At 45.3% G+C, this 17,209-nt stretch overlaps 1 protein-coding gene across 1 annotated transcript; it reads left to right on the forward strand.

The window, feature by feature from the left end:
* LOC139372487 (SLIT and NTRK-like protein 3) lies at positions 1 to 16,737 on the forward strand. The gene is made up of 10 exons (XM_071112207.1): positions 1 to 59; positions 7,349 to 7,633; positions 7,832 to 8,083; positions 8,297 to 8,412; positions 8,650 to 9,284; positions 9,646 to 9,836; positions 11,339 to 11,442; positions 11,517 to 11,736; positions 11,966 to 12,092; positions 15,635 to 16,737. Exons 2-10 carry the CDS (start codon positions 7,409 to 7,411, stop codon positions 16,723 to 16,725), a joined length of 2,961 nt encoding a protein of 986 aa, XP_070968308.1. The 5' UTR covers positions 1 to 59; positions 7,349 to 7,408; the 3' UTR covers positions 16,726 to 16,737.
* Positions 16,738 to 17,209: the final 472 nt, after the last annotated feature.

The raw sequence follows: 17,209 nt of genomic DNA on the forward strand, positions 1-17,209 counted from the left end.
CGACAGCCAACGCATAAAGTCTCCCATCGGCTGTTCGTGGATTTCTTCGCGGGACCTGAGTGAGTAAAGACCCCGTCTCCCCACTGCCGCTGTATGGTTCTTAGCGCTAGTGGGAGGGGAAGGGGGAGGCAGACAAAGGCGAATATAAATGGTTTGCGTTAATGCCAAGGATTTAGTGCCTTAATAGGTTATATTAATGACTATTTGGACACGCACTAATTCTATAATTACAATTGTGCCCAGTAATGTTACTAATTGACATTATTGTATGGATAAAGCTATTTCCATAGTCTTGGTTTTGGATGGTACGTTTTGTTTCTAGGGAAGAGTGGCCGGGTTGCGCCGGGCAGGGAAAGCTCTGTATCGGCCCTGGTTGGACAGGGGGTTCGTGAGGAAAGGTAGACGCTTAGATTATGTGACATGAATATGTGTTGTAGTAAGCAGCTGCCGCGGTCATTGCTGGTTGGTTTGCGCCACGGTGCAGGGGATGGAGAACAGGGAGAGGAAGGTAGGGAGGAAGAAAGAGTCACGATAGAAAAGCAAAGTAGGTCTAACCACACCTGTTCTGTATGCATAGATGAATGGATAGATGAGTGGATGGATGGATGAATAGATTTCTGTGAGAGAGAGAGATGAAAAATGAGAGATGGTGACAGGAGAGAGAGGGGCCTGAGTTATTAGCCAATCAAGTGGCTAGAGGAAGTAAACAGTGTTGTCTTGTAGGTCAGACAGTCATTACCCAATGAGGACCAAATTGCAATACTTCAATAGTGGCTATTGAAATATTGATCCAGCACAATATGTTTAAGTCATAATTACAGCATGAAAAGGATACTAGAGTCCACTGAATACAAACCTGCATGTATTTATCTACTGAATACAAACCTGCATGTATTTATCCACTGAATACAAACCTGCATGTATTTATCTACTGAATACAAACCTGCATGTATTTATCCACAAACCTGCATGTATGTATCTACAAACCTGCATGTATGTATCTACTGAATACAAACCTGCATGTATTTATCTACTGAATACAAACCTGCATGTATTTATCTACTGAATACAAACCTGCATGTATTTATCTACTGAATACAAACCTGCATGTATTTATCTACTGAATACAAACCTGCATGTATTTATCTACTGAATACAAACCTGCATGTATTTATCTACTGAATACAAACCTGCATGTATTTATCTACTGAATACAAACCTGCATGTATTTATCCACTGAATACAAACCTGCATGTATTTATCCACTGAATCTACAAACCTGCATGTATTTATCTACTGAATACAAACCTGCATGTATTTATCTACTGAATCTACAAACCTGCATGTATTTATCCACTGAATACAAACCTGCATGTATTTATCCACTGAATACAAACCTGCATGTATTTATCCACTGAATACAAACCTGCATGTATTTATCTACTGAATACAAACCTGCATGTATTTATCTACTGAATACAAACCTGCATGTATTTATCTACTGAATACAAACCTGCATGTATTTATCTACTGAATACAAACCTGCATGTATTTATCTACTGAATACAAACCTGCATGTATTTATCTACTGAATACAAACCTGCATGTATTTATCTACTGAATACAAACCTGCATGTATTTATCCACTGAATACAAACCTGCATGTATTTATCTACTGAATACAAACCTGCATGTATGTATCTATTGAATACAAACCTGCATGTATTTATCTACTGAATACAAACCTGCATGTATTTATCTACTGAATACAAACCTGCATGTATTTATCTACTGAATACAAACCTGCATGTATTTATCTACTGAATACAAACCTGCATGTATTTATCTACTGAATACAAACCTGCATGTATTTATCCACTGAATACAAACCTGCATGTATTTATCTACTGAATACAAACCTGCATGTATTTATCCACTGAATCTACAAACCTGCATGTATTTATCTACTGAATACAAACCTGCATGTATTTATCTACTGAATACAAACCTGCATGTATTTATCTACTGAATACAAACCTGCATGTATTTATCTACTGAATACAAACCTGCATGTATTTATCTACTGAATACAAACCTGCATGTATTTATCCACTGAATACAAACCTGCATGTATTTATCTACTGAATACAAACCTGCATGTTTTTATCTACCGAATACAAACCTGCATGTATTTATCTACTGAATACAAACCTGCATGTATTTATCTACTGAATACAAACCTGCATGTATTTATTTACTGAATACAAACCTGCATGTATTTATCTACTGAATACAAACCTGCATGTATTTATCTACTGAATACAAACGTGCATGTATTTATCCACTCAATACAAACCTGCATGTATTTATCCACTGAATCTACAAACCTCTCTCTCTCACACACACACAGACACACACTCTCTCTCTCTTTCTCTCCTTCTATTTCTCTCCAGCCAGGGAACACTGTGTGCAGGGAAAAGGAAGGCTTTTGATACAATCAATATCAATAGATTTGAGCTGTTTCACTTGGAGCTCTCCTGTGTGTGTCTGTGTGTGTGTGTGTCTGTGTGTGAGAGAGAGTGAGAGAGAAAGAGAGACACGATATAGCCTTGACTGACTGACTCACGGTTACTCATGGTTACGCAATCAATCCTCTTTCTTCAGCACAACATTCTGCTCCTCTCCTCTTTTCACAAGACCCTCAGTCCTCTCTTTTCTTTTCTCCTCTTATTTTCTCTCTCTTCTGCTCCCTCTCTTCCTCTGCTCATTTCCCCCTCACTCCAATCTTCTATTTTCTTCACTTCCCCCTTCTCCCATCTTATCTTCCCTGCTCTCCACTCTTCTTTTCATATTTATCATCCTCTCCTCTCCCCCTTTCTTTTCCACTCCCCTTCTCCTCTTCTCCCCCCTTGTCCTCTTCCTCTCATTCCAAAATCACCTCTCCCTGACATCTCATCTCGGGTTGTCTGTTTATCGTACTGCAGTATTTTCCCAGCCACTGATTCAAATCATGACCTTATCATCACCTTTTATTGCATTATCCGTATTGTTACATTATCGTAACATTTTTGTTACATGGTCCTTGTTGTTACATTACCACTGCAATGTAGTGCATTATCCTTGTTGTAACATTATTCCCACGTTTATTACACTATCCTTGTTGTTGCATTATCGTTGTTGTAATTACTGTTATTGTTATCATTGCATTATCTTTTATTTAAAACATTTTTTTTACCTTCATTATCATGGCCTTCTTCAGTGTGTGTTAGCTACTTCTAAACTAATCTCGTCCAGTAGCCAGCCGGCTCTGTGTCTGTCTATATGCAGGAGCAATTGAACTAGCTAGTAGCTTCTGATTGTTATTGTTTTTTGATTAGTAGCCCATTACCTTCTGCATGGTGGCCTCCAAGTTACATGAATCAGGCAAAGATAGACTCCTGATTTCTCCTTCTCCTGATGTCATTTTCCAGGTTAAAGACAGCATACTGCATCTCTTGTTTTCGAGTGCAGTCTTCTCCTCTCATCCATCCGGCCCTGTGTTTATAACATATTATTTTATTGTCATCATCAGCATCGCTCTGACTGTCATTACGATTTTAAAGCAGCCTCTTATGTCCCGAAGAGGTCTTCAGATCCTCTCTCATGCTATCTGCTGTATTATCATGGTAATCAACCTAATGTATTATAATGGCCTTGGATTGCTGTTGTTAGTTCCTTGTTGATGAATGTAATGGGTGTTTCCACGTCACTGTCTGGTATGGAACCTGAAGCATTATGTATCCTGAACCGTGCTATAACTCCGATATAAATATATATACTATAAACTATCATTATATTATAATTAAGCAATAAGGTCAGAGGAGGTGTGGTATATGGCCAATATACCAGCTACGGGCTGTTCTTAAGCATGACGCAACGCGGGGTGCCTAGATACAGCCTTTAGCCGTGGTATATTGGCCATATATCACAAATCCCAGAGGTGCCTTATAGCTATTATAAACTGTTTACCAACGTAATTAGAGCAGTAAAAATACATGTTTTGTCATACCTTTTGAATATGGTCTGATATACCACAGCTGTCAGCCAAACAGCATTCAGGGCTCGAACCACCCAGTTTATAATAATATTTACTCTGCGTTGCGTTGTGCCTAAGAACAGCCCTTAGCATGTTATATTGGCCATATACCATACCCCCTCGCACCTTAGTGCTTAAATATAGCACTAAAACTCATATAGCTGATAAAACGATATAAAATTATGTTTTGACCGAAACTGGGATATGCTTAACACCCCGGCAGTCCTACAATCTAAGCTAGATGCCCTCAATCTCACACAAATCATCAAGGAACCCACCAGGTACAACCCTAAATCTGTAAACAAGGGCACCCTCATAGACGTCATCCTGACCAACTGGCCCTCCAAATACACCTCTGCTGTCTTCAACCAGGATCTCAGCGATCACTGCCTCATTGCCTGTATCCGCTACGGATCCGCAGTCAAACTTCCACCCCTCATCACTGTCAAACGCTCCCTAAAACACTTCTGTGAGCAGGCCTTTCTAATCGAACCTGGCCCGTGTATCCTGGAAGGATATTGACCTCATCCCGTCAGTTGAGGATGCCTGGTCATTCTTTAAAAGTAACTTCCTCACCATTTTAGTTAAGCATGCTCCGTTCAAAAAATGCAGAACTAAGAACAGATATAGCCCTTGGTTCACTCCAGACCTGACTGCCCTCGACCAGCACAAAAACATCCTGTGGCGGACATGCAATAGCATCGAATAGTCCCCGCGATATGCAACTGTTCAGGGAAGTCAGGAACCAATACACGCAGTCAGTCAGGAAAGCAAAGGCCAGCTTCTTCAGGCAGAAATTTGCATCCTGTAGCTCTAACTCCAAAAAGTTCTGGGACACTGTGAAGTCCATGGAGAACAAGAGCACCTCCTCCCAGCTGCCCACTGCACTGAGGCTAGGTAACACGGTCACCACTGATAAATCCATGATTATCGAAAACTTCAACAAGCATTTCTCAACGGCTGGCCATGCCTTCCTGGCTACTCCAACCTCGGCCAACAGCTCCGCCCCGCCCCCCCCCCGCAGCTACTCGCCCAAGCCTCTCCTCCTTTACCCAAATCCAGATAGCAGATGTTCTGGAAGAGCTGCAAAATCTTGACCCATACAAATCAGCTGGGCTTGACAATCTGGACCCTCTATTTCTGAAACTATCCGCCGCCATTGTCGCAACCCCTATTACCAGCCTGTTCAACCTCTCTTTCATATCGTCTGAGATCCCCAAGGATTGGAAAGCTGCCGCAGTCATCCCCCTCTTCAAAGGAGGAGACACCCTGGACCCAAACTGTTACAGACCTATATCCATCCTGCCCTGCCTATCTAAGATCTTCAAAAGCCAAGTCAACAAACAGGTCACTGACCATCTCGAATACCACCGTACCTTCTCCGCTGTGCAATCTGGTTTCCGAGCCGGTCACGGGTGCACCTCAGCCACGCTCAAGGTACTAAACGATATCATAACCGCCATCGATAAAAGACAGTACTGTGCAGCCGTCTTCATCGACCTTGCCAAGGCTTTCGACTCTGTCAATCACCATATTCTTATCGGCAGACTCAGCAGCCTCAGTTTTTCTAATGACTGCCTTGCCTGGTTCACCAACTACTTTGCAGACAGAGTTCAGTGTGTCAAATCGGAGGGCATGCTGTCCGGTCCTCTGGCAGTCTCTATGGGGGTGCCACAGGGTTCAATTCTCGGGCCGACTTTTTTCTCTGTATATATCAATGATGTTGCTCTTGCTGCGGGCGATTCCCTGATCCACCTCTACGCAGACGACACCATTCTGTATACTTCCGGACCTTCCTTGGACACTGTGCTATCTAACCTCCAAACAAGCTTCAATGCCATACAACACTCCTTCCGTGGCCTCCAACTGCTCTTAAACGCTAGTAAAACCAAATGCATGCTTTTCAACCGTTCGCTGCCTGCACCCGCACGCCCGACTAGCATCACCACCCTGGATGGTTCCGACCTAGAATATGTGGACATCTATAAGTACCTAGGTGTCTGGCAAGACTGTAAACTCTCCTTCCAGACTCATATCAAACATCTCCAATCTAAAATCAAATCTAGAGTCTGCTTTCTATTCCGCAACAAAGCCTCCTTCACTCACGCCGCCAAACTTACCCTAGTAAAACTGACTATTCTACCGATCCTCGACTTCGGCGATGTCATCTACAAAATAGCTTCCAATACGCTACTCAGCAAACTGGATGCAGTTTATCACAGTGCCATCCGTTTTGTTACTAAAGCACCTTATACCACCCACCACTGCAACCTGTATGCTCTAGTCGGCTGGCCCTCGCTACATATTCGTCGCCAGACCCACTGGCTCCAGGTCATCTACAAGTCCATGCTAGGTAAAGCTCCGCCGTATCTCAGTTCACTGGTCACGATGGCAACACCCACCCGTAGCACGCGCTCCAGCAGGTGTATCTCACTGATCATCCCTAAAGCCAACACCTCATTTGGCCGCATTTCGTTCCAGTTCTCTGCTGCCTGTGACTGGAACGAATTGCAAAAATCGCTGAAGTTGGAGACTTTTATCTCCCTCACCAACTTCAAACATCTGCTATCTGAGCAGCTAACCGATCGCTGCAGCTATACATAGTCTATCGGTAAATAGCCCACCCAATTTTACCTACCTCATCCCCTTACTGTTTATATTTATTTACTTTTCTGCTCTTTTGCACACCAATATCTCTACCTGTACATGACCATCTGATCATTTATCACTCCAGTGTTAATCTGCAAAATTGTAATTATTCGCCTACCTCCTTATGCCTTTTGCACACAATGTATATAGACTCTCTTTTTTCTACTGTGTTATTGACTTGTTAATTGTTTACTCCATGTGTAACTCTGTGTTGTTGTCTGTTCACACTGCTATGCTTTATCTTGGCCAGGTCGCAGTTGCAAATGAGAACTTGTTCTCAACTAGCCTACCTGGTTAAATAAAGGTGAAATAAAAAAAATACAAATAACAAATTCACTCATGTGAAAACCAAGTTTATTCTGGTACCAGTCCAAGTGTTAGTTCCAGGATGTGAAACCAGAGTACAACCAGGAACAGTAACGTTAACGCGACGGTGCCAGTAGTTCACAAACAAAGGGACATGCATAAGCATCACTCTGCTGGGTCTGATAGGATCCCATTTAACAGTAGTCATGTGTGTGTTTCTGTATGCAGTGTAGTGAGGGGTGGGTGTGTGCCGCTGCCCTGGGCTGGGTCTGATAGGATCCCATTTAACAGTAGTCATGTGTGTGTTTCTGTATGCAGTGTAGTGAGGGGTGGGTGTGTGCCGCTGCCCTGGGCTGGGCTGAAGGCAGAGGAGGTAGGATGCTGTGGCTCTCCCTGCTGTCTGTGGTGGTCCTGGGTTGTGTGACCCCGACCCAGACACACACTCACACACACACCCCGACGCCCACCTCCACACACACCCCTATGGTGGACAGCTCGGAGGAGGAGGTGGACGAACCGTGCTTCGAGCCGTGCACGTGCGAGGTCAAAGAGGGCGTGTTGCACGTGCACTGTGATGGGCGGGGCTTCACTAACGCCAGCCAGGTGACTGCACTGCATTAGCTTAATCTAATGTACTTCATATTATAATATACATACTGCAGTAGTATATTAATAAACAGCCCTGTTCTGCACTGTACTGCATTACTGCACTAAATGTACTGTTTCTGTTTTGGCATATATGTATTTGTATATGATTAAATAAAGTCAACCAACCAACCAACCAATCAATCAAACAATCAGGTGTCCCAGTCCTGGCTCCGCCCCTTCAAGCTCAACCTGCAGAGGAACTCCTTGAGGCGTCTCTATAGCAACGGCTTCCTGCACCATAGCAATGCCGTGGCGATAAACCTAGGCAACAACGCGCTGCAGGACATCCGTGCCGGGGCGTTTCATGGTCTAGGGACACTGAGACGCCTCTACCTCCACGAGAACAAGCTGGAGGTGTTCCGCAACGACACCTTCTCTGGCCTGGAGGCACTGGAGTACCTGCAGGTAGGCCTGACATGATTACTACCCATCAGAAACATCAATAAACACTGTGGTCAATCCTCATCAATAATCCCTGGAATTAGTCCTCATCCATACTTACTGTGACAACGATAATCAATAAGTTATGTGTGATCTCCTGAGCCTGATGAGTTCCTGTTTGTGTCAAAATGTCACATTTGAACACTTTGACTTTACCTCTATCCCCTCTACCTACAGGCCGACTACAATGTCATCAAACGCATCGACAGCGGGGCACTACGCTACCTGCTTAAATTACGAGTGCTCATCCTCAATGACAACCTGATCCCTGCTCTGCCTCCTCACCTCTTCAGGTATCTATCTACCTGCTTAATAACCCTGCACTATGTTCACATCATGGGTATGTTTCTCGCTCTGACCAAGGTAACTGTCTGAAAAAGTTGTTTTCAATCACATCTATAACATGTATCAGTCATGTTCCTTATTCTTCAATAACATGATCACCAATTCCATTTCAATTCTAAATTTCAGTTTCATTCCTGAATTGAAATGGAATTGACCCCAGCCGTAATGATCCCTTCCACCCCCAGATCTGTGTCTCTGACCCACCTGGACCTGCGGGGGAACCGTCTGAAGAGCCTGGCCTACGCCGGGACCCTGGAGTATGTGGGCCGTAGCCTGATGGAGCTCCAGCTGGAGGAGAACCCCTGGATCTGTGGCTGTGAGGCTGTCCAGCTGCAGACCTGGCTTGGACACATCCCCTACACCGCAGTGGTGGGGGACATCACCTGCGAATACCCCTTCCACCTGCACGGGAAAGACCTGAGGGAGATACCACGCAAAGCACTGTGTGCCGGAGAGGTGGAGGGAGAGGGGGAGAAAGAGGGAGAGAGGGAGAAGCACGGAGGGGTACAGCCTCCTCAGCATCCGCCCTCTAACCCAAAAGCGAACCCCAAGCCTGGGAGGCCCAGACCCACCAAGCCGTCCTCCATGGTTCACCATCAGAACACACATACCTCATCTTCGTCAACTTCTTCATCATCGGTGGAGCGGAGGGGGAGAGAGAGGTCCCCTCGGCCCACTAAGCGTCCCAGGCCCTCCAGGACACCCCCTACCCAGCGTAGCCTCCTCCCCAACCAGCCCCCTCCCATCGCAGGGTACCAGACTCGCCCCCCCATCCCCATCATATGTCCTCTGGGGTGCACCTGTAACCTCCACATCTCAGGTACAGTTTGGATGGGACTTCTTTGGCTCAGCAGTGTGACATCATCACACACAGCAGGGTGACTTCCTGCTAACAGATATAAACAACAACAAGATTTGAATTTGCCAAGACTGCTACTATTGTACTCTTCACAATGTGGGCAAGCCACAAGGGACACAAACTAACAGGGACAATCATTGCACTATGCACCAGTGACAAATATGAATTATGTTGTTGTCTGTAAACAGGAAGTCGCCCCATTGTGTCTGATGATGTCATACTGCTGAGACTAGCTTTGCATATGTTCTCAATGCAAAACACTTTGGGCTGAAATGTATGAAAAAAGCTGTACAAATAAAGTTGATTCAGTATATTGTTCCAGACCTAGGGTTGACAGTCAACTGTAAGGAGAGCGGCTTCCATAATGTGTCCCAGCTTACGCCACGCCCCCTCAACGGACGGAAGCTGTACCTCAGCGGCAACCTCATCCAGCGGATCTATAAGTCAGATTTCTGGAATTTTTCCAGTCTGGATCTACTTCACCTGGGAAACAACAGGATCTCCTTTATTCAGGTTGTCATTAGCCAGGGGATCTCCTTTATTCAGGTTGTCACTATCCAGAGGATCTCCTTTATTCAGGTTGTCACTATCCAGAGGATCTTCTTTATTCAGGTTGTTGTTAGCCAGAGAGGATCTCCTTTATTCAGGTTGTTGTTAGCCAGAGGATCTCCTTTGTTCAGGTTGTTGTTAGCCAGAGGATCTCCTTTGTTCAGGTTGTTGTTAGCCAGAGAGGATCTCCTTTATTCAGGTTGTTGTTAGCCAGAGAGGATCTCCTTTATTCAGGTTGTTGTTAGCCAGAGGATCTCCTTTATTCAGGTTGTTGTTAGCCAGAGAGGATCTTCTTTATTCAGGTTGTTGTTAGCCAGAGAGGATCTCCTTTATTCAGGTTGTTGTTAGCCAGAGGATCTCCTTTGTTCAGGTTGTTGTTAGCCAGAGGATCTCCTTTGTTCAGGTTGTTGTTAGCCAGAGAGGATCTCCTTTATTCAGGTTGTTGTTAGCCAGAGGATCTCCTTTGTTCAGGTTGTTGTTAGCCAGAGAGGATCTCCTTTATTCAGGTTGTTGTTAGCCAGAGAGGATCTCCTTTATTCAGGTTGTTGTTAGCCAGAGAGGATCTCCTTTATTCAGGTTGTTGTTAGCCAGAGAGGATCTCCTTTATTCAGGTTGTTGTTAGCCAGAGGATCTCCTTTGTTCAGGTTGTTGTTAGCCAGAGAGGATCTCCTTTATTCAGGTTGTTGTTAGCCAGAGAGGATCTTCTTTATTCAGGTTGTTGTTAGCCAGAGAGGATCTCCTTTACTCAGGTTGTTGTTAGCCAGAGAGGATCTCCTTTATTCAGGTTGTTGTTAGCCAGAGAGGATCTCCTTTATTCAGGTTGTTGTTAGCCAGAGAGGATCTCCTTTATTCAGGTTGTTGTTAGCCAGAGAGGATCTCCTTTACTCAGGTTGTTGTTAGCCAGAGAGGATCTCCTTTACTCAGGTTGTTGTTAGCCAGAGAGGATCTCCTTTACTCAGGTTGTTGTTAGCCAGAGAGGATCTCCTTTATTCAGGTTGTCATTAGCCAGGAGATCTCCTTTATTCAGGTTGTTGTTGGCCAGAGAGGATCTCCTTTATTCAGGTTTAGGCGTAGGATCTCCTAGGGTTCAGATTGTCTTTAGCCTGAGGCGTCATACACGGGGAGCACTGATGGCCAAGTTTGATATCTATGATTTAATTATTAGTAAACAACAAAACATTAGGCCTATAACCTGGATTTCAGCATACACCTGGATAACATTGAGGGGACCTGTGGCACAATGGACATGAAGTCCCTGTATTTACCTTCTCTTTCACTCTCGCTCTCTTTCTCTCTTTCTGTCGCTCTCTTTCTCTGTCCCTCTTTCTCTCTCTCTTTTTCTGCCTTTATCTTTCTCTGTCTCTCTCCCCTCTCTCTCTCTCTTCCTCTGTCTCTCTCTGTCCCTGTCTCTCTCTGTCCCTGTCTCTCTCCCCTCTCTCGCTCTTTCTCTCTGTCTGGTTCTCCAGGAGGGAGCGTTCTCCAGCCTGCCGACCCTGAGGAGTCTCTACCTGAACGGCAACAACCTGCAGAGGCTTAGCCCACACATGTTCCTGGGTCTACTTAACCTCAGGTAGGACTGACTGTCACACACACACTCAGTCACACACACATTCCTGGGTCCTGTATGATCATGTCTCCTTGTAGGTATCTGTACTTTGAGTACAATGAGATCGGTGTGGTGGAGGCGGGAGCATTCAGCCCCATGCCGTCTCTCCAGCTGCTCTTCCTCAACGCCAACCTGCTGAGGTCACTTCCTATCGGAGTGTTCCAGGGCATCTCCCTCTCTCGCCTCAACCTCCGCAACAACCACTTCCTCAGCCTGCCTGTAGAGGGGGTGTTAGAGCACCTCACTGGACTGGTGCAGGTATGAGGAGGAAGGGAGGGGTGTTTGTAGGGGGTTAGGTGTGTGTGCAGACAAGGTGTGTGTAGTGGGGTGGTGTATATTGGTATAGGTGTGTGTGTGTAACGTGTATGGGCACAGGTGTGTCTGTCAGTCTGTCTGTGAAGGGGATTCTAGAGCATCTAACTGGACTAGTCCAGATGTTCCTCATTTTGTATGGCATCAATCACATTTTCTCATCATCTCCTCCCAGGTGGACCTGCAGCAGAACCCATGGGAGTGCCGGTGTGATGCGGCCCCTCTGAAGCGCTGGCTGGAGGGCCTGAGTGCGGTGGTGGTGGTGGGGGAGGTGGTCTGTCACTCACCAGAAGAGACCACAGGTACCGGGGTCTAAGGCTCATGGCAGCACAGTTAACATTCTAATAAAAAGCATGAGCTGGCGCACACCCAGAGAACATTATTTTGTGTAGAGGTGCTGACTAACGGTGAATAAACTGTAAGCTACGAAAATAAATAAAGAGAGGGGCACACTCTCTATATACATATAAACTCCCAGTCATTTATTGGGTAAAACAGCAACATCTGAAGGCTACCGAACGTCTGCCGAAACATTGGTGTTTTACCCAATAAATGACTGGGAGTTTATATACACTGTATATATAGAGTGTACGGATCGTTATTTATTTTTTCTAGCACAGTTAACATTACCACACCATTCACCATTCCTCTCCCCTTGACGCTTCCCACACTTCCCAGGTGTAAAGGAGTGTCTATGTGAATTCATTAATCGGGCTCCACTTGTTTGTTCTGAGTCAGAAAGAATATATCATTTAGCAACACGGGATAAATACAACTCACATAATTCTATCTGAAGGAAATTGAGTACTGTTAAATGACAAGGCAAGGCATTCATGGAGAAGAGTAGATACTTTATAAACAACAGATTTATTAGGAAATAACCGGGATAATGTGCTGAATGTAAAGGATGAATGAATAATAAATGGCATAATGCTAAATGAGAGGAAGGGAAAAGGGTGTGGGGTATTTCCATAGTATTTGATTAAATGGAAAAAAGACTATATGGATAGAGAGCGGTCCTGTTCTGTGAGCTTGTGTGGCCTACCACTTCGCGGCTGAGCCGTTGTTGCTCCTAGACGTTTCCACTTCACAATAACAGCACCAACAGTTGACCGTGGGCAGCTCTAGCGGGGCAGCTCTAGCGGGGCTGACTTGTTGGAAAGGTGGCATCCTATGACGGTGCCACGTTGAAAGTCACTGAGCTCTTCAGTAAGGAGATTGCATGACTGTGTGCTCGATTTTATACACCTGTCAGCAACGGGTGTGGCTGAAATAGCCAAATCCACTCATTTGAAGAGGTGTCCACATACTTTTGTATATATAGTGCACTTGTCTGAAGGATAAGTGGCTAAAAAGGTGAATGTTTTCAAAAGTCTCATGGAATCTGTGCCTCCATTGAACACTACACATCGGCTGCTACTGTAGGCTGTATCATGGTAATGGTGCCGGAGGGGCTGGCTGACGTTTTTTGGGCTCCTAACCAATTGTGCTTTTTTGTGGGGGTTTTCCTCGCATTGTTCGCTTATTTTGTACATAATGTTTCTGCTACCATCTCTTATAACCGAAAAGAGCTTCTGGATATCAGAACAGCAATTACTCACCTCGAACTGGACAAAGATTTTCTTCTTTAATGAGTCCGACGCGAAGGATATACTCTTGCTCCCGGACCAGGTCCACATCCCCGTCGTTCGCATGAAGAAAAGAGGGCACAGATCCGGGTGCCTTGTGATTCGTCGGCAAGTGGGTAACCCGCCTCTACCATCCGTTCTATTGACCAACGTGCAATCACTGGAGAATAAACTGGATGAGCTCCGTTCGAGACTATCCTACCAACGGGACATTAAAAACTGTAATATCTTATGTCTCACAGAGTTGTGGCTGAACGATGACACGGAAATTATACAGTTGGCTGGTTTTTCTGCGCATCGGCAGGACAAAACAGCTACGTCTGGTAAGACGATGGGTGGTGGTGTGTGTCTATTTGTCAAAAACAGCTGGTGCGCGATGTCTAATATTACGGAAGTCTCGAGGTATTGCTCGCCTGAGGTAGAGTACCTCATGATAAGCTGTAAAACACAATATCTACCAAGAGAGTTTTCATCTATATTTTTCGTAGCCATCTATTTACCACCACAAACCAATGCTGACCCTAAGACCACACTCAATGAGCTGTATAAGGCAGTCTTGAAGAGGGTGTGACAACGCCTTTTCCCCCTTAGGAGACGGAAAAGATTTGGCATGGGTCCCCAGATCCTCAAAAGATTCTACATCTGCACCATCGAGAGCATCCTTACCGGTTGCATCACCGCCTGGTATGGCAACTGCTCGTCATCTGACCATAAATCACTACAGAGGGTAGTGCGTACGGCCCACTGGGGCCAAGCTTCCTGCCATCCAGGACCTATATACTAGGCGGTGTCATAGGAAGGCCCAAAAAATTGTCAAAGACTTCAGTCACCCAAGTCATAGACTGTTCTCTCTGCTACTGCATGGCAAGTGGTAAAAGAGTGCCAAGTCTAGGCCAAAAGGCTCCATAACAGCTTCTACCTCCAAGTCATAAGATTGCTGAACAGTTAATCAAATGGCCACCTGGACTATTTGCATTAACCCCCCCCCCCCCCCCCCCCTTATTTTTACACTGCTGCTACTCACTGTTTATTATCTATGCATAGTCACTTTACACCTACCTACATGTACAAATTACCTTGACTAGCCTGTACCCCCATTGACTCGGTACCCCCTGTATATAGCCTCGTTATTTTATTGTGTTACTATAAAAAATATATATTACTACTTTCTTAAACTCCATTGTTGGTTAAGGGCTTGTCAGTAAGCATTTCACTACACCTGTTGTATTCGGCACATGACAAATTTGATTTGATTTGATATCATGTAACAGCTTTTTCAATGGCTACAGTGTTTACAAGTCCTCTAGCTATATTAAACATAACCACACCATGGGACTACAGAATCCTTGTGTGGGACTATAAGAAATGGGAGGTGGCTCCTATAATTATTATATAAATAAGTGTCTCAATCAAAATGTATGACTAAGTCAAATCTCTTAACAGGCTTAGGGAGATGTCTGCATTAGTGGGACATCAGGTGTAGTGGTACATGTGTGTTAGAGGGTACTGTACTATGGTCATTTTGCAACCCAATCACAACTAATGCTTTTGGGTTGTTGCTGAATGTGTTTTGTGAACGAAAAAATGTTTTGGGTTAGTGTGGCATCATTGTAGTGGTTGTGGTCAGTTTTCCTAGATGGGGTGAGCTGTTGAAACTCATTTGAAACCAACCTGTCAATTATTGATCAACAATCTATCTTTTTGGTGTTAAAATGAATAGTTATTGGTGGTGATTTAAAATATAACTGCTCATATAAACCGTTATTATATTTTATGATATCAGATTTATAGTACTTCCCTTGAATGGTGTTTGAATAGTGGGACAGGGACCTTTTCAGCTATACAAAGGCACAAAATGAACCTTTAATCAATTCAAATTTATTTTCCTTCATATATTCTATATTCTAAAATACATAAATATATATATATCACATTTACATAAGTATTCAAAAGGTGGGAGGGCTCCTGCTGGGAACTTGCTGTGAGCGTGGCCTCCCTCTTCTTGTGTTCTCTGGCCAGTGAAGGGAGGTCCTTGCGTATCTTCAATGTGGTTGATGTCTGGCATGGATGTGTGAAGTTGACGCTCCTCTACACAGGTGTGCAGTGTAGGTGAATGCATGGGGCTCTTCCACTGTTGTTCCTTTATTTGTTTGGTTTGTTGTACTTCAGTGACTTAAAGAAAGTGCCTTTCTTTTCATTGTGTATCTTTGTTGTAGGTACAGACCTTCGCTCTCTTTCCCTGGACCTCCTCTGTCCAGACCTGGACACCCACCAGGCCACGGTGGAGAACCAGGGAGAGTGGAACAGCTCCACAGCCCCAGACGGTGATTTCTCTCTGGGCTACCCTGTGCCAGGCCATGGCCCCCTGGGTCCCATCACCAAGGCTTCCATCCCTCTGTCGGTGTTGGTGCTCAGCCTGCTGGTGCTGTTCGTGTCGGCGTTCTTTGCGGCAGCGGCGCTGATCGCCTATGCCCTGAGGAGGCGGCACAAGCTGCCGTTCCGGCGGCAGGGAGAGGTGGATCTGGCCGGGATCCAGATGGAATGTGGGATATTCACCGAGCAGCAGCACCACAGGTTACCGGTATCGAAGACCCCTCTTCCTCCTCTGTCTGCCTTGCAGCATAGCCTTGTCTACGATAGCATCCTCCCCGTCGTCCCTGGCCCTAACCCTAACCTCAGTCCCTCAACACACATGTGCAGTAGCCCAGTCTATAAGAATGAGGATGATTCAGTGGTGAAGCAGCAATGGCAACAACAGAAGCAGCTCTCTGCTTCTAAAGAGAAAGGGAACGTGGGAAGATACCCCTCGGCGGGGGAGAGAGAGAGCGAAGGACACTATCGTTTTGTGGCAGAGAGAGAGCGAGAGTGTAACATGGAGGTGTCCCATCCCCCCATCAGTACCGTTGCCGGGGCAGTGGGACCCCCTCTTTCAGATCTCCGTGGAAACGGGACCCTCTGCCCAACGGTCATAGACAGCCAGGGCCCCACCCCCAAGGTGGGATTGGTTGACTGCCTGTTTGGGATCTCTGGAATGTCCGCCGCCGTCCCAGAGTTCCGAGACCTGCCGGACAGGTATACACGTCCCCCACCACCCCGCTATTCCCACCCTCCACAACCCCCTCAGCCCCCCGAACCCAAAGAGGAAACTAGAGCCAGCCAATCACTCGTGGTTACTACAATGACAGCGTGCACGGGGCCAAGCAGTAGTAATCAGAGCCAGAACTCAGAGTTTCCACGAGAGTTGAGAATGAGACTTAGTACCAAGCCAGATTACATGGAAGTCCTGGACAGATCTTATCAGTTCTAATAGATGTTCTAATGTTACTATGGAACCGCTGGCGTTGACAATAAATGACTCCTGTAATATGTCATGTCTTGAACATGTTGATATGCAGAGGTAAACCTGTGTGTGGCGAGAGCTGTTAGGACTAGGATGAAGTTACTCTTAGATGAAGCTTTGGAGAGGATAAGCTGATCCTAGATCAGTGCCTGAGACTAGCAATTATTTTTTGTACCGTTGATGACTAAATACTAAGTATCAGGCTTTTTTTATTCCCAGCATCACAAAGCAAGACAATGTGGTGTGTGTGTGTGTGTGTGTGTGTGTGTGTGTGTGTGTGTGTGTGTGTGTGTGTGTGTGTGTGTGTGTGTGTGTGTGTGTGTGTGTGTGTGTGTGTGTGTGTGTGTGTGTGTGTGTGTGTGTGTGTGTGTGTGTGTGTGTGTGTTCGTGTTAAACAATGTGGTGGGTGGGTGTGTGTGTGTTCATGTTAGATAATATACTGGGCGTGTGT

Source organism: Oncorhynchus clarkii, chromosome 18 (assembly GCF_045791955.1).
Source record: "Oncorhynchus clarkii lewisi isolate Uvic-CL-2024 chromosome 18, UVic_Ocla_1.0, whole genome shotgun sequence".
Taxonomy (NCBI): Eukaryota; Metazoa; Chordata; class Actinopteri; order Salmoniformes; family Salmonidae; genus Oncorhynchus; species Oncorhynchus clarkii.